The sequence below is a fragment of the Balaenoptera acutorostrata genome, chromosome 4 (genome assembly GCF_949987535.1).
Source record: "Balaenoptera acutorostrata chromosome 4, mBalAcu1.1, whole genome shotgun sequence".
Classification (NCBI taxonomy): Eukaryota; Metazoa; Chordata; class Mammalia; order Artiodactyla; family Balaenopteridae; genus Balaenoptera; species Balaenoptera acutorostrata.
In genome coordinates, this window is record NC_080067.1 from 93248502 (window position 1) to 93266919 (window position 18418).

The following is an 18418-nucleotide window of genomic DNA, read 5'->3' on the forward strand; positions in this document are numbered from 1 at the left end:
AGAGAGCTATACGAAGGTGCCAGAGGAGGAAATAAGGAAATGCATGTCCTCTCCTCAGAAGCCCTGCTGCTACTCAGAGTGTCTGAACCGTGGGCTGATAAGGCCCAGTTTCATAAAGGGGAATCATCTTTGAAGCACGGCGAACATCTGATTGAGACCCATTAAGTGACCTGCTACATGAAAAAATCTCAACCTTTTCTTTCCAGGATATTCCTAATGAGGTTTTGAAACATGTACTTTTCCCCCTCTATCTTTAATTCTGCTTGATATTACTGAAAAAAAAAATCCATTTTAATAATAATCAGTATTAGTGTGTTTTATTCACTTCAAGAGTTTATTTTTAAAAGAGTATTTTGAGGTTTCTTATGACAAATATTATAATCCATTGTTTTACAATTAGAAGCCTCAAAGAACCTCAGATATGTGGAAATTGAAAATAAGGAAGAAAAAAGATATGAGTGATATGAAGGAAAGGAACATGAATGTGAGAGTGAAAAAAAAAAAAGAGGATAAAAATAAGAAATGGGTGGAGTCAAGCTTTTTCTAAAGTGCCGCTATAAAGAAATACTGGTAGGACTAGAGTTGAGGTTAGATCAATGCAAGCACAAGCCAATGGGTTTGGGGTCGGGGATGGGGTTGGCTTGCTCCCGCTCTGAGATGCACAAGAGAGGAGCTGGAGGGAGGCTTTGCACGAAGGGCCTCATATCCTCTCCACACCCATCTGGTAACATGTGGTCCAGATGGCTAAGGACACAGAAAGCATGTGTGGAGGTACTGGGAGGCTTAAAGGACCTGAGCAATTAAAAGGGTTTGGGGAGGGATGGGGAGACTGATGTGACAGCCTTTCACATGTGCGAAGCAGGGAAGAATCAGTCCCTATGCATAAGAGTACAATAAATATCATATCTCTTTCTTTTCCTCTAGTCAACTTTTTCTAAAACCGTGCTTCCATCCCAACAGGTGAGTTGGAAATCTGAAGTTATTCTTGCAACATTCTTCTCTTACCTTTTCTGTCTCAAGGTTATTTCAAAGTCCTGGGGTCTGACACAGTGGTGAGGTGCGGGTAGTGTCTCTTCAGGTTCACCACTGTGCCCTTCTTCGCCAGGACTAGGACACAGAACAGTCTTGCCTCCCATATTTCCTGGGGAACCATTTCCTCCAAGGCTCTGCTACATACACAGAAATACCAGAAACAACATGCATGTCTGTATCTCTTTTGAGACCGACCATCCTAGAGCATCTTTTTTTTAGTTTGAGAGAAATTGCCTTTCTCTTCAAACTCTGTTCTCAGAACAATGGTTTTAGGCTTCTGGGGAAAACACGGAAAAGAACAAAACAAACCTCCCCTGAGATGAAGAAACTACCCCCTTGAATGGGGAAGGAGAAAGGGGCAGAATATAGAGAGAAAGCATAGAAACTTAAACATTATCTTTCCACTCACAGAGCCTCCTTAGTCCATAAATAAATTAATAGTAACCAAACTAATGAAAGTAATCAGCATCCTCCAATTTCTCTCTTGGTGTGGGCAGTGGAAAAGCACTACCCACATCCCCTTTCAGGGAAGGACTTTTTGCCCCAGCCCTTAGCACCAGGGCTGACCTGCTGCAAAGAGCCTCCTGACCTTCTTGGGGTCACGCCCCTCCCGGGCTGCCCACACCCACTGACTGAGGGAGGCTGAGCATGGACACGGGCCACTTCTGCTCAGCTCGGGACATGATGCTCCAGACCTCCCCGTGGGGTGGATCGATGTTTTGCACAACTGCATCACAGTTCTAACATTTCTCTGCCCAATGTTGCTTCAGCCCCTTCCCTTCCACAAGTGCTCATCTCTAAAAAAATACCCTGCACACCCAAATCCATCTCAGCATCTGCTTCCAGAGAACCCAACCTGCAACAGTGCATCCAGGAACGGTCCTAGAAAGTTTATCAATAATATGGGATTTGGGAGCTGAATCACTAGCCACCCGGCAGGCAATGAGGACCCAACTGATGACAGATGGAACACGGGCATCCTCTGGCCCCATGTGACAGTCCTAAGGGAGAAATAGTAACTATAAGGGCAGTGGGATTACATGAGTTTTGCTAAGAGCCGCTGATACAAAAAAGATAATGGAAAACTGCAGGCAATTAATAGGCAATCGAAAGTCAAATATGAAAGTCAGAGGATCTCCCTGGTAGTTGACAAAGAGGCTCTCATATCCTGCAGCTGAGGCCCAAGCTCAGGAGTAAATCTAGTGCTGATCTCCAGAGACGGTTAAATACCTAACCAAGCAGACCTGTTACTCATTGGGGGAAAAGGAGGTCCTGACACTTAGGATGGGAATATCTAGGAAGATTCCCCTGAAAAATTTGAATCCCCAGAATCCTAGGGTGACCAACTATCCTGATTTCCAGTAACTGAGGGGTTTCCTGGGATGTGGGACTTGCTGTGATAGAAGTGTGACAGTCCTGGGCAAATCGGGGCTGTTGTTTGTTCTCTAATTCCTCTGAATTCTCTGAGCCTGTTAGCACTTCCCTCTTGCTTGGAATCAATACAGACACCACTGCCCCCCTTCAAGACAGCAAGTGCCCTACTCAAGATCTGCCTCTACCTCTCCTCCTGGCTATTAGGCTTCTAAGTAGGATTAAGTTCCAACATAATCACCCAGGGTCATGCTGGGCCTGATAAGGGAGAAAAGGGACTTTACTCCAAAGAAGCTGCAAGGCCTAGCCAACATCCCGTGGCAGACGCAGGGCAGTACCAGTGGGACTGGATTCTGAGGCTGCTTGACTGAGAGGAGCTGTAACATAAGACTGGATGAGGGAGAGTTTATTGATTTGGGAACACACTCCAGAGATACAGGATTCACAGTTTGGCAAGAACCCCAGGAGATGGTGTCTAGGATGGTACCTAGAAGCATGGAAAAAGCAATGGCCCATATACTAAGTGAAGTTGGAATGCCAGAATGTCTTGGCAGATTGAGGAGGAAAGAATTAAAGGGCTCAGGATGTGAACATACCAGAGTAGATATATTATATATTATGTGAGGCCTGAAAACCAACCAAAGAAAGGCCTGGAGGAAATACCATGTACCAAGGCCATCAGGAATATGCTAGCGAGGAGCTTTGGCATCACTAAGGTGTTCAGCAATGATGAAAGCACCAAAAATGGCGGTAGGATAGTACTCTACGTGATAGAATCCCACATAATAAAGGCCAGGTGTGCAACTGCCTAGCAAGGCAGGTGGATGCAGTTATCCTAATGAGCAGCCAGGTGAGGTAACATAATGACCACTTCTGCCTAGCAAAGCATCTTTTTGCTTTGCTTTTGATTTGAGCTGACAAATACTGGTCAACAGCATCAATCCCACACTGTAACTTTGGGCTTTACCATCAGTAGGAAAGGAAGTGTTTAGAAGCAGGGAGGCAGGAGATTGTGGACAAGAAGGCTGGTTTGTTCTTAATCACGGTTCATGAACTAATGCCAATTTGGAAACATGTTAGATTGGAATTTCAAAGGGCTAAAGTCTGAGATATGAACTACTTATTTCCTGGATGATTTGCCATCTAATTTCTCTAGAGCTTTCTTGCAGCAATTTCAGGTGTAGAAGGAATTTTTTTTTCCTTATGTGGTGCTTTTTGGTAAAAGCATAAATCTCAAGTTGAGGCTTTGCCCAGAACCTTTGGGGAGAAGAAATTCAGAGGCAAAATATCCGATTGCAAGAATTCACGATTCTGTATCTAAACATGAAGACTCATCCAACTTTTTTTTGACTCCCACTTTTGAATTCTTGCCCAAACCATCTGTTTGTGTGGAATATGTCTGCTCTTTTGTTTACCGGCCATTTCCTATCCATTCAACACCTAACTAAAGTATATTTTCCAATAAGTTTTCTGGATGGATCGTAACATGTTCCCCTTTGTTGCTCTGACTTCATTCCAACACTTTTTTGACATTCTGGGGAGTGTGCATGTGTATGCACCTATCTGTCTTGTGGCAATGTGGCCATGATTCCAGAGTAGTGAAGGCTGAGAAAGAATCAAAGGCTATTTGGGAGTCTAATAATTTGGGAGACAGTCTCCCTCCTAATGGTTGTAGGAGTGGAGAAGGCCGATGACAGCCAGGTAGATGGTAGCTCTAGTTCCTGATTACTCTATGTCATATGTGCAGTTAGAGACGGTTTACGTCAGCAACGTGCTACAGTCAGCTGGCACTGGCTTGCAGGTGCCAATTGTGGATGTCCCTTCCCAACTTCAAGTTCAGTGGTGTCATGTCAATAGCTTAACGCTGGCCATGGTCAGAGTATTTACACCATGGCCATGGAAATCAACAAATGTTGCAAACCAAGTTTTTTTTGTTTGTTTGTTTTTAAATCCAGCAAGCCGATTTATCAGTGCCCTACCACATGTATTCTTTTTAATGTCCCACATCTCCCTTTAAATGGCTCACACTTTTCTCTACATTCTTGAACATACAGAGTGTATTTATAATACTGCTTTAATGTTTTTGTTTACTAATTCTACCCTCTAGGTCAGAGGTTGGCTACCTGTAGGTCAAATCCAGCCTTCAATATGACCCATGAGCTAAGAATGGCTTTACATTTTTAATGGGTTGTAGAAAACAAACAAACATCGTTAGCAGTCAGGGAAATTAAAATAAAAAACACAATGAGGTAGCACTTCACACCTACTAGGACAGCTATAATCAAAAAGAACAGACGACAACAAGTGTTGGTGAGGATGTGGAGAAACTGGAACCCTGGAACCCTCATACACTGTTGGTGGGAATGTAAAATGGTGCAGCATCTTTGCCAAATAGTCTGGCAGTTCCTCCAAATGTTAAGCCAGAGCTTCCATATGATCTAGCAATTCCACTCCTAGGTATATATGGAAGAAAAATAAACACGCATGTTCACACAAAGACTTGTACATGAATAATTCATAATTATTTCCAAAAAGTGGAAACAACTCAAATGTCCCTCAACTGATGAATGGATAAAATGTGGCGTATCTATAAAATGGAATATTATTTGGCAATAAAAAGAAATGAATGATAAATGCTACACCACGGTTGAACCTTGAAAACACTATGCTAAGTGAAAGAAGCCTACACATTATAGGATTCCATTTACATATAATGTCCAGAACAGGTAAATTCACAAGAGACAGAAAGTAGACTGGTGTTGCCAGGGACTGGGAAGGCGAAGGAGGAATGGAGGCAGGGAGCAGCTGGGAGTGGGTTTCTTTCTGGGGTGATGAAAATATTCTAAAATTGACTTTGGTGATGATTACACAACTCTCTGAATAACTAAAAAGCACTGAGTTTTACAATTTAAGAGGATGAAAATTATGGTATCTCAATAAAAGGTTTGTTTGTTTTAAAATGGTTCCTAGATTTTGAGATTTCACAGACCAATAAAGCATCCATCCCTAAAACAAAATACAGGGACCCATCAGAGATGCCAACTCTTTCTTTAAAATAAGAACATTTAAAAAGTTACCATCTAGCATCGATATCATTTCATAAAAGAAGGGACACTTCAACACCTAAGGACTAATCAGGAATGAAGAACAATTATTTAAGTGGAATAAATTTAGTTTCATTAAAAAAGTATTGTTTTCCACAAGCAATTACAATAATATGTAACTTGTCACATGTTTTAAAAATATTTCTAATACTGCTTGAAGTATAAAAGTACTCCTATTACTATTTTTAAAATCATTTTTTAAAAGGACTCCAGTATAGAAATCTACTATTTCTATAAAAGATGTTCTTTAAATCTTGAATTTTACAGTCATATAATTAGGCTATTAATTTTTATATGTATTTTAATATCTGATTTATTGATAATGAAAAAGTTTAGTTGATAAAAGCTTTATTCAAAACATGTCAAGAACCACATAGTTCAAAACTTCAAAAATAAAAGACAATTTCTGGTAACTTAAAAATAAAGAGTATCTAAAAACAACCACATTAACATCTATTTATAATACAATCTCAGAATCAAAGCTAATCTTAGTATTTCTATTTCTTGCCACATTTGAGCTAGAATCTTCCTCCTTATCCCACTACATTGTTATGAAACCCTTTCAGTTTTAACACTTAAAATACAATTTGGGTATTTTCTGTATACTATTGATCTCTTCCCATACGGAAAAATTAAAATAGTTCAAATGATTAGAAACTAATTTTCACTTTAAAAAGAAAAAGAACAGGTTAGTAAAACATTTCTTTTGAAAACAATGGGTGGATTAGTAATCTGAATTGAGCTACACAAGAACACATTTCTACCTGAGGACTCTCCAGATTATTCACTACGCATTTATATAGTACAGGACATTTGAAAAATACTTTTCATCATTTTTTTTTTTGTCAAGACTCATAACACCCAGGTGCTGTGAAATAGCAGAATTAACCTTAGTTTATACAGGGAGAACCAAGGCACCATGGTGAGATCTTGCCAGTGCCAGAGTGAGACCTCATTTACCTTCTGACCTCTTATGTCCAGAGCCAGATGCCTCTTTCTGGAGGACATTAATTTATTCAATCATGGAAGTAAGAGCATGTGGGATTTGTTGTGGGATAACTAGTTTTGGCTCTGTAGGTAAAAAGTTCAGAGGATGGACAAGGTAGAGAGGACAATTTCAGTGTGAAAGGGGGTAATGGGAAGAAAGTTAAAACCAGGGTACAGACTCTATTCAGACAGAGATCACTTTCCAGAAATAAAAACAGCAAAACAAGGATAGGAAAAAATAATAGCTATAGAGTTTCTCATTTCTAAGCCAAGGGGCTTTTATAAAATCACTTTAAAAGTAGGAGCTCTCTTGAAGACAACCCTTAAACATCTTATTTTTCCCCCTCTATAAAACCTCTGTGAGGCGGAGAGTACTAACTTACAGGGATGAAACTGAGAAGTAAGGAAGTTAAGAGGTTAAGACCACATGGAAAATGAATAGGCTGGAGCAGATGTTATGTCTTAAGCTTCGGCTCAGGAATAGAAAAAGAAGGTAGAGGATAAACAGGAACTTTTCTGGATAGACAAGTGGAATAATCCAGGGATTCAGTAGCAACACCACCTACTTAACATTTTTTTACAAAGGACGTGGAATTTCAAGTACACAGTGAAACCTAAGATGACAAATGCTCTTCTGGGTATTGAAATGTTCAGTTGAAGGGAATACAGCAATAAGTTCTCATGAAACCATGTGAAAAAAGAGGCATTAATGAGCCACAGTGTGGGTAAATGCAAACCAATGCATTTAGGACAAAATACTGCTGCCTGTAGTTAAAATATGATGGACGTGGAGCCATCAAAATGACTTGTGAGAAGAAATTAACTTAGCCTGATCAATGTGTTAGGGTGGATTAAAAAAAAAAAAAAAGCTGGTCATTATTGGCAAGAATAATGAAAACCTAAATAGTGATGCCCATGCATTTGAGAATCAGTGGAACCCTGGGCTTTATAGACCCATTGTGAGTTATTAAGGGACATAACGAATGTTTGAAGTTCATTCCTAACCTCTGGAGGAGACACATAAAACATTTCTTCATGGGTGTCAGACATATTTGTAGCAGGATAGGCCACAGTTCTAAGCCAGTGTAGCCAATCTGATGTTCTGGATTCCCAGGGGGGCTTTCCCTCGAGGCCTCCTCTAATCGACTTTACAGTTCAGTCCTGTGCCATGATAATAAATACAACCGGTCTAGGCCATGATACCAAGTGTCCTGCTGGGCCACAGGGAACCTGATCATAAAATCTTTAAATGGTAAGGCTGGGAAAAAACCTCAAGAAGGGAACTGTTCAGTCTCCTGCCTCTAGATGGAGTAAAACACTGAAACATCTCAGGAAGCTGGTTTTTGTTTATTGAAGATTGTTTGGGATGGCAGTTGTAATCTAATAATAACTTCAAGTCCATTAGTCTATCTCCTTGGGTCCAAAGGACATGCCATGTAAATCATGTGCAAGTGGCAACTGTAAACAACACAGCTCTAGAATGGGAGCACTTAGAGGACAGGGCCCTGCCAACCTTTAACTCACGGAGATGCTGCTTTTTTCCATAAATATTCACAACATCTGTTCCCCTGAAACTCACGCATTTATCCCTATACCTCACAGCTAGAGGTACCAGATACTGCATATAACTAGAGCTTTTTGGTGTAGGGAGGTAGGTAGGTATGTAATTTGATATATATCATGGCTTTAGCCCCCAAACACTGACTATTCTGGGGAATGGACCAATGGAAGTGATTTATTCCCAACCAATGGAATGGAGAATCCTTTTATTTGTCAGTGGTGGTTTCCCTTCTCCCTGAGATATAGAAGGAACTTCCACATCATGGTCTCAATTGATAATGTTTGATAAAAAGATGTTTAGTGTCATCTGAATTTTTGACATTCTCTTTTATTCTCGTCTACTCAGCTCCAAACTTCCACAGTCAAACAAACGTGAGTAGAGAATAACTAACCTAATAAGTGGAAATACAGTAGAAATAAACCTAATATTTTATATATTTCCACTGTCAAGGTAAATATGGCCTCTGTTCCTACCTCTAACCTTTTTACAGAGATAATTCAAAAGCAGAGATAATTCAAAAGCAAAGTTAATAAAATGGGCCTGAAATAGTGAGATGTTTGTAGATGTGAGGGTTCTGTTGTATGTGTGAACTCCAAAATGTTTTTCAACTGTGAATTTTAAGTCAGCTTCTCTCCCCTCTGCCTGTCTTTCTCTCTCTCTGATGCATACACACACACACCTCTAACAAGGAAAAGGCTGTCACTATTAAGGTGAAATGCCAGCAGGTGGTTGACATTAGAGCAGTGAATATACCTCACCCCACTGTGAAGGTGTGATAACACAAGGAATCCTTAAGAAATTGTTATGTTGAATGTAATTTGAATTATTTTGGCACATGTTAATTGGTCTTAAAATACACTCTAGGAGTGTTTAGTTAACATTTAAAGTTTCCTAGTTGGGAATACACCCTCCAAAAGTTGTTAGTTAGCATTTGAAAAACTCAAGTCACTTCAGAGGCTACTACCACAAGAACTCAGCGCCAGAGACTTTGTTAATAAGTGATTTTTTTCAGTGGTCAAGTTAGTAGTGTTAAATGTATGTGGATTGGCCCAAATACCATAGGGCACTCCATCCCTTTCACGAAGAGGGCATAAAGTTCTAGCAAGCCCACTAGCCCTAAGATTCCTAGATTACTAACCTGTTCTATGTCTAGAAGTTGAACAGAAATCAGGCTGCCTGACACCAAATCTGCTGTAACATTATTGGATTCATTTCTAATAACCCTTTTACATAAGATATCATTGGGTTCTCCAAAAGAATGGAGTGGGGACTCTTTCAAGCTTACATGACAGGTTGACTAGTACAGGATGTCTGTTCTGGTGCCTGAGTGTTTATAAAGATGAATGATGCAGACACTGGCTTAAAATCTGATTTCAGTGTAATATACCACCTGGTAAGGTTGGTGGGGAGGAGACGTACAGCCCTCATCCAACCCCTACCTACTGAAGGCCACTAGACCACCTAATAATTGCAAGTGACCAAATTGGCAAAGTCCAACTTACAACAATTTTCTTTAATGGAGGGAACACAAGTACCTTTCAGGGGCCATAAGATTCATCCAGGTAGGGCTTCCCTGGTGGCGCAGTGGTTGAGAATCTGCCTGCCAATGCAGGGGACACGGGTTCGAGCCCTGGTCTGGGAAGATCCCACATGCCACGGAGCAACTGGGCCCGTGAGCCATAATTACTGAGCCTGTGCGTCTGGAGCCTGTGCTCCGCAACAAGAGAGGCCACGATAGTGAGAGGCCCGTGCACCGCGATGAAGTGGCCCCCACTTGCTGCAACTGGAGAAAGCCCTCGCACAGAAACGAAGACGCAACACAGCCATAAATATAAAAATAAATAAATAAAATTAAAAAAAAAAAAAAAGATTCATCCAGGCATAGTCCATAGTTGAGTAGGCTTACAAATAGCAGTTTCTAGTTTAACAGAAGAACCGGAAGTCCCTGGTCCTCCTAGGTAGTCTGTAAATGGCCCAAGGATGAAGGGTGTTGCCAGTTCAGCACAGGAACAAGAGAAGCATAGAGCTGAACCACAGGTGGGGGCCCTGACATTTCTACTTTCACACCCTTCCTCCTCTTCTTCTGGCTTTCTACCAGAGCCAGCTCTCTTTCTGTCCACTGTAAGAGTGCCACCACCCCCTGGGAGTTCAATAAAGGTGAAACAAACTCAAAGGGGCAGTAAGTGTATCAAATTACTAAGCTGAGGAAGAGATGTTAGAAGTTTGTGCCCTCTAAGACCGAACCAACTGGGATGGAGTGGCTTTAATTATTCGGTTGGTTATTTTTGCAGAGATGGTTAATCTAATGGGTATGAGACTCTTTCTGAGCTTTTTGAGAAGTTCGAAAAGTAAGTAAAAACGAGCACATGCAATTGCTTTCTTCTCAGTAAACATTTTTTTTATGGTTTTCTTCCATGTACCCTCTTATACCTCTGTTTTCCAAAAAAATCAAGAAAGCCTCTTCCCTAACACCACTCCCCAAAAGCAGACTTAAAAGAAGTAACAGCTGACTGATGATTAGTGTGGTCTGTGGGTGTGCAGCATAGGAGTGGGAGGCTGTCTGTCCCCACAGGGTCTCCTGGAAGGGGACAAAACAGGAGTTTGGTTCTAGTCAGTGAGATGATTCTTGTAAGGTGCTTGCCCTGGAATCCAGTCCATACTACACACTCAATAATGGTAGCTATTATTAGCAGTAATCTGTTAAACAAGAGCAACCACAGGTCAACAGAGCTTAAAAGGCTAAAATCCAGATATCAAGCTTTCCATATGACAAATGCTTATTATAGAAAAGGGATGTCTTCCACTTGCACTTGGCTATACTCAAATTAGCTCGAACTGAAATTTTCATCTGCCACTTGGTTCTCCCTGGGGAGACGCTATGGTACTCAAAATGCTGGCAAGGGTGCTGGGAGTTCAGGTTCAATATGCAACAGTAATAGAGTCATGGGTATTTTCATTTGAAGAGAACTTACAATTTCCCATCCATTATTATCTTCTTTAACTCTCCCCACATTTCTGAGAGGCTGACAGGGAAAGTATTACAATCTCTGCTTTACAGATAGGGGCAACTGATGTCCTAGACAGATTAAGTGGGGGTAGAACCTATTCTTCTGATTCTTGGTATAATGGTCTATCCTCTATGCCCCAGGGAAAAAGAGGCTTGAAGAAAGGCTCTATTGGATATAAAGAACAGCACTGAGAGACCAGCACACTGCAGGGGAAAACTGCACAATGAAAAACAAAATAGTAAATTTTACACTACTGTGAAAGAGGAATTAGGAAATCATTCTCAAAAGATGGATGAAAAAATATGTTATCCCTATGAGTAAACAAGGCCATAAAAAATTATTGAGGGGACCAGTTCATTTAGTTTACAGCACATTTCTTTAGTATCTACTATGTGCATGTTACAGGGAGGCCTAGCACAGGTAAGAATTTTATATTACATGTCCTAAAGAGCATGGACTTCTTCAATTTTAGAACATATAAGGCGGCCAGGGATAGGGGAGTTCTCATAGAAAATAAATCACTGCCATTTAAGAATTAACCTAAATTCTTATCCCATTATGTCAGGGCAATCCTAACTGGTACAGATACTTTATTTTAGTGTGGTGTGCAAAGGACCTGGTGATCTGCTACTGCAGCGATGACGCACGCCCCTGGAGCTTGGGCCGCCTACAAAATAGGCAATCAAGGCTGTGTGTTTAAGATGGAGCATGCACACTCCCCCTTGAAACGCAAAACTGCAACCGTAAGTGGATAAGCACTCCGGGGATTTATTTCTGTTTCAGTGCGTTTTAATAAACCAGTTATGGTAAGAGTATCTAGTAGCAGCTGTGGCTTATATCCTTAAGCCTCACTCACTGACCTTTAAGAGTCTAACTTCCAAATTTAAATGGCCATCGTCAAGTGGTCTAGCCTCCAAATTTAGAGATCAACAGGCCAATTTTGGATGGCATTTTTTCCTTGAGGGGGCTGGCTGATCAAAGCCCTTTAAAGCTCCTTTAAAATACTGAGCTCTATTCCACTCAGTATTTAGAGAGAACAGATGGAAGCCACCAGGAGAAGCAATTATATACCTTCTGTGACCCATGTAAGGGGCCAACAGCTATAAAATCTACCAGTCTGTTAAAGAAATATCATAGCTGACAGAGAGGCAAAGAGGATATTGAACTAGCTGGCTGTTGAGAGAAGTGTCTACATCCTGAGATTTCTTTTCTATAACTACACTGAGAATGTTAAAAATTGCAATAGTGGCTTCTTGATGGTAGAGAGGGTAGAAGACAGGTCAAAGGGCTCTGAAACTCAGTGCTTCCAACTCTCTTTCCCTAGTGCAAATGAAGACATCTCAACTCCCCTCTAGGTCCAGGGTCTACTTTTGTGACACTAATTCAACAACCTCCTTCGCAGCAGCACCTAGAAACCATCCCCAATGTGTAAGACATTTTTAAAGCTCACTAAAGGAGGCAATGCACCACAGTATCCTCCTCTGTAACATCTAGTATGTATAAAACACTTCCTTATCAAGGAGAGCTCTGACTAGAGTCATCTTTCTGTTGGAAAACAACTGCAAGGATCCCTACACCTTCAGTTACAGTAACTCACTGATGGGATTCCAAGTAATAAAGTCAGATATCTTCTTTCTGTGTCAGCTTGCTAGCAAGGGCGGTACACTAACTCTGAGGTAACATAGTGAAACAGCAATGATGGTCCTTGGAATTTACCCTTTGATTCCATGTAACTATCATCTTTTACAGAATTGCTGGTCACCCAGGTAATGGAGGGGGGTGGTGTATTACTACTGTAGAACAACCTGGATAATTTGTCTGACAAAGCATGGTAACTGAAGAAAGGAAACAAACACACAAGCAAGAACTAGAGCCAGCAAAATGTGAATCATAATGTATCTTTGGTATCCCATTAGAAATCTATGTTAATATTCTCCTATTCCCTTGAAGCTTAGGTTGGAAATGTGTACTATTTTATTTTAGTGCTCATGTCACTCTTTCCTAATACATGACAAGTCTGCAGTGTTTTTTATATCTGTGACAGACCCATAATCTTCCAGAACACATAGTAAAGCAATGCTTTCCTTAAGATACGAGGGCAGATGATTGACACTTGCACATGTACCTGTGTTCCTTCCTCTGCTCACCCCACTATAATTGCTACCTTCAAGCTCATCGAGGAAAAGCTGGCAAAGGGAAGTGAGAAAACTCCAGACTGGTAAGTCAGTCACTGTATTATTTGCGTTTTAGTACCTCTTTACTCTTATTATTGACCAGTTAAAGTAGGGCAAGAGGGATCAAGGACCACATGTGGGTTTAGCACATATGCCATATTAAAGGCGCTTTTTGTTTTTTTAGGTTTTCAAATTCTCTACCTGGGTTTTAAGACTAGGGGTTATTTCATGGTGATTTTCCAGCAGGCTTTTTTCTGAGGTAGATAAAACACAGACAATAAAAAGTCTGAAGAATGCAAAGGGTAGCCAAAGCCTGTGTGCATAGGATTAGTTTGAAAGAAGTTTCAGTAGTGAAAGCTGAGCCTGTCATATACAACACCACAGAAAAGAGGGCTCAAGGCTCAAGGCTGCCCACCATTTAGACAGGGCTTCTAGAATTTAATAGGTGGGAAATAGGCTAATCTGGACTATAAAGAACACAACTGTGGGAACAATGACCGAGTAAGAGAAGAACCCTGGTTAGCACACAGCTCATCAAGACTAGGCCGATAATAGCAAGAAATATGCATCCCTCAGGACCTTGGTGATCAAGAAGGAATGCATATTACAATATCACAAGAGTCTAAAAGAAACCAACAGACTTGAAGGTCTGAACTGCCTTTTGTTATTGTTTCTGGGATAAACAACAAATTCTGCCTCTTTTCTCAGGCCTCCTGTTTGTAAGTAGGTATTGTAATTGTATTAAGCATGTCAGGAAAAGCCAAATCCCAACTAAATAATTAGTGAGATGGATTTTGAGCTCCTTTTCCTGCCCATTTGAGTTACAGATGAACAGGCTGGTCTGCCTGAGACCCAGTGAGGTTAATACTCCCAGCTGGGGCCTTTCGTTCCGGAGAATCACCGCTGTCATCCCAGGCAGATGCTCTACTTTTAAATGAACATGCCATTGTAGGCCAAATGTTAGTAGTTAAACACCATCATCACAGAAACACACAAAGCTAGAGTCAAGTTCACAAACACAGCTGGTGATTAAGAAACTCTTAATAAAAGGAAGAAATGTGCTATTGGCTCCAAGTCATTCATCACGACTTCTGATACACTTAGACTGGGATTGTTTTATATGAGACAGAATAAAATCATACCTATTGGCCTCAGTTTCTCTCCCTCAATCTAAGAATAAACATTTGTTAGAACACCACTGGAGAAAGAGGACAATCACACGTAATGTTCCCGTGGGTTGATGTAGACTCTCTCCAGGTCACGGCTTGGATGATATTTGCCAGGACTCCCGTCTTGGGAGCATATCTGATTGTAGAGGGGGTACATCTGCTGAATCCCATCTTCCCCCACTGGATTCTCATCTTCATAGTCAAATCTTCTGCTATTCAGTCCATTCTAAAAATTCAAACATTGCTTACATTATCAGAGCAGCTGTTTGTATTTTTTCTAGCTCTTGGGTAAAAACAGGCAAGAACAGAATTCATTACACATAAGCTACTGAATGGCAAGGTAAAGTTCAACAACTTATCATTTTCCAGTCACTGGTTGCTTACAATACCTGTACAAGAGTGGTGGCATCTCCTAAATAGAAAATTGTGACTAATGAGGACTGTAGTCAGTTTCAGGTTTCAAAATTTGGAACTGGTATCAGTTAAGGTAAACTGGAGAAAAGCAAGGTTGTGAACTGCAGGAGTCTCTCAGCAAGGCTCAAGCTTGGAATCCATGCATGAGATAATACAGAGAACTAAAACAACCAAAACAAAACCAAAAGAAGCTTCAGGATTCAGCACTGGGGAATTAGGGAAGAGACACAGTGAAATGAACTGGTATTTGACTGTATGCCCAACGTGGCTGAGGATAAGAAATGCTGTCAAAAAATAGCCTCTTGTCTTGACCTTTCTTCCTTGACTCTGGGTCACAGCTGACACCATAAAATGAACCTCCCTCATGCTCTATGGTGTGTCTGGTACTGAGCCTCTGTCAGGTTACTGGTTTCATAAAACTTGATTACTTCTAAGAGGAATAAGCAATCTCAAGGACTTTACAAAATCACACCACTGATGCTCAGATAGCAGAGATGAATAAAACAAAATTTCATGGAAATAAAACAGTATTTTAATAAACATGGTGGTCCCCGGCTCCGCGTGGGCTGACCCTACTAGAGGACCATGTTACTTACAGGGCGCTGGAGACCGCCAGCCTCTCTTCCTTTGAACTGAGTCTGCAGAGGCAAGTGTTCAGTCTGGAGGGAGAAGACAGAAAAAGACATGCACTTTAAAGCACCAAGCACATGATAAGACAGATCAACCAAGACCGCTAAGACTCCTGTTTTTAAAAGAGCCAATCATGTCTTGTTAAATGTCTGCCAACTAAGCAAAATGTTCCACATGAGGATGGGAAAAGCAACTACATTTCCTGAGAGTTGTCTCTATCTCCTGGCTCTAAACTTCTTGTAGAAGGAAGAAAATATACAGAACATCTGCTATAGAAGCTCTCATGCAAACTTGTTTACATCTTACTTGAGGTAACGTTCAGCACAGGTCTCTTGCCTTTTCTCAGTGGAAGAGTCTGATATTTTGAATTGACTAAAAGGGGTTTGGAGTGGTAATGAAAGATTTTATAGATGTATACATGGTCTGCTTTCGTTTCCTGTTGCTACTCCCTGTCTTCCAACCCCATACAGATCATAAAAGGGTTCATCGTTTTCAAACCTCAGCCTAAGAGAATCTTTCTCAGCTTCCCTTTCGCTTATAAACACATACTTACCCTTCAGCCCCAAGTTCAAATATCATCCCTTTCAGGAAGTGAAGCACAAAACCCTCAGACAGAGAGAGCCACTCTCCTTTCTGTGCTTTCACAGCATGTGTTATCACAATTATTTATTTGCTTTCTCCTTCACTGGATTGAGGGTGCTGGTTGGAGTATTTATAGATATTATCTCATTTAACTTTTATAATAATTCTGTAAAACCAATGTCTTTATTTTACAGATGACTAAAACTGGGGCTTAGAGTGGTTAAGTAAGGTGTCTCCAGTCACACAGCTGGTGAGTGGTAGATGCCCTGTCTGATTCCTAAACCTATACTTTTATACCCATGCTTCTGGCTCAGTGCCTGGAAAATAGATGTTCAATAAATATAACAAAAGAATGCCTGAAAGTCCCAGCATGTAGGCGTTATCTATCAACACGCTCTTCATTTCACTGTCTTTGCTCATGCTGTCCTTTTTGTCTGGGAGGTCTGCCACTTAACCTCTGGCACTTGAAATACTACCCATCTTGGCCTGACTAAAGTCATTTTTTTTTTTCCTAAAAGGCTTTTCCACACTACCCACCAAAGTTTATTTACTCCTACTTTTCCTATTGTTCTTGTTTATACCTCCATTAAAGCAGACATCATGCTCTGTCAGTTTTATGGTTCCTAATGTCTGTATCTTTCAACCTAGTAAACAGTGAACCTCTTTTGGCCATCCTCCTCCATCCCCACACCCTAGCCTGTGGTTCTGCAACAGTAAGAATTCAACAGTTAACCAATAACTTCATTGAAATATGAACTATCAACTCTTGATATTCTATATCATATGCCATGTTATCCAAATTATAAGTTATCTGTGACAAATTCATTCCCCCTGTCACATTCTGCACGATTCTAGGGTGCTTCCCACATGACTATTGATACTGACAGTACATACTGGTAAAAGTCCAAGGCAGGGCCTGCTTCATGGACCTTGTATTGCCATCCTGACATGCTTAATTTTTAAACAAGGGGCCCTGCATTTTTGCTTTGCACTGAGCCTCACAAATTACATAGATGGTGCCGGTCCAAGGAAAATAGACTCAGAAAAAAAATAACCTAAAATTAAAATTAGCATTTTCTTTTGTTTCTTGGCTATTTTAGATGAGCCACGACTTTATGAGCAGTAACAGCATTGCTAACCTTTTCTCATGGCCTGAGATATAAAATCAGTCTGAAGCGGTACGCTTGAAAATATTGGACAAGAAAAGAGAATTCCTAGGACTGAGCAGGAAGAAATGGTGTTTGGACACCATGAACAGTCTTCACTCGCACTGACTGGGCAACTAGCAAATATTAAGTTCTTCTTCTCTACCCAGTATTGTAACCTTTCATCAGTAATCATTATACCTCACATGAGCCCATGAATTTTGTAGTACAATAGTTAATCAAATTCTTTATATAGACAGAAGCCCCACACATCCTAGGGATGGCCCTGCATTAGGGACCAGGGCTACGCAAGAGCATGCTGTGCTTGCCTCTGCACTACGTGGCCATTTAGCTTCTGACAAGATACCTAAGGAACTAAATTTAACCTAAATTCCTGGTACATGTGCTCTCTTTCCGCTAGTCCATAAACTACCCTAAACGTTGCATATTCTGACTTTTTTAATAAAGTTAATCACCACAGTTTACAGAAAAGTGTCTTGCATGATACCTTTCATATGGTTGGTGCTTGGTATATATAAACTGAATTACCTATAATATTTTAACTGATGGATACATGATATATATTATTCTATTATTCTTGTGGTTTTTCCCAGAAAGCCTTGGGATACTCTGAATCTCTAATGCGTATTTTGATTTCCCTACTTACATGTACTGTAACAATTTCTATTGAGCTACAAACCCATATTCACTTTCCTGATTTACTAAAGTCATGTAGACTTTCATTCCTGTCTTCCAAGGTGCTAACGACACTAGTTTTTGAAGTTTTATTATATATTATCTTCATAAATATTTTTACTTTCTCTGACTCAACAAATAAACCAAAACCTCTACACTTTACTATGTGTTATATTTTAATCTGTTTCCATGTAGATAATATTTTAAAACCCCATAAACAGAGCTTTTAGAGTTACTAAGGTTTATTTTCGGGGATGACAGAACCAAGATTTCAAGTTGCTTTTGTCAACAAGTCTACAATCACCCTGGATACTCTGCTTGCTCTGGCAGTGGAAGAACTTCAAACTAGAGTTCCATTTGGAACCATTATCCCTACTACCAAGTTGGAGTCTTTTTGGTCTTCTCTCTTGTTTCATAATTTCACCCCCAAAATGCTCTGTACTTCCATGTCTCCCTTTTGCTCAGACTCTTTCATTGTGATTTATAAACCATAAACATTGTTCTTTTTAAACACATTCTCCTACCTTACCAAACTTTTCTCTAAA

General features: G+C 40.4%; 1 protein-coding gene across 2 annotated transcripts in view; it reads right to left on the minus strand.

Moving 5' to 3' along the window:
• Nucleotides 1-5838: 5838 nt before the first annotated feature.
• Nucleotides 5839-18418, minus strand: part of NECTIN3 (nectin cell adhesion molecule 3) — a 146819-nt gene continuing 134239 nt past the window's right edge. The window contains exons 8-9 of one of the 2 annotated variants that reach the window (XM_057545085.1): nt 15417-15479; nt 5839-14632 (exon numbers count right to left, since the gene is read on the minus strand). In XM_057545085.1, the coding sequence (XP_057401068.1) occupies nt 14453-14632; nt 15417-15479 (243 nt within the window). In that variant the 3' untranslated portion in view covers nt 5839-14452. Of the gene's footprint in view, nt 14633-14880; nt 14982-15416; nt 15480-18418 lie in introns of those variants that run through there. The other variant, XM_057545086.1, reaches the window with a different exon arrangement.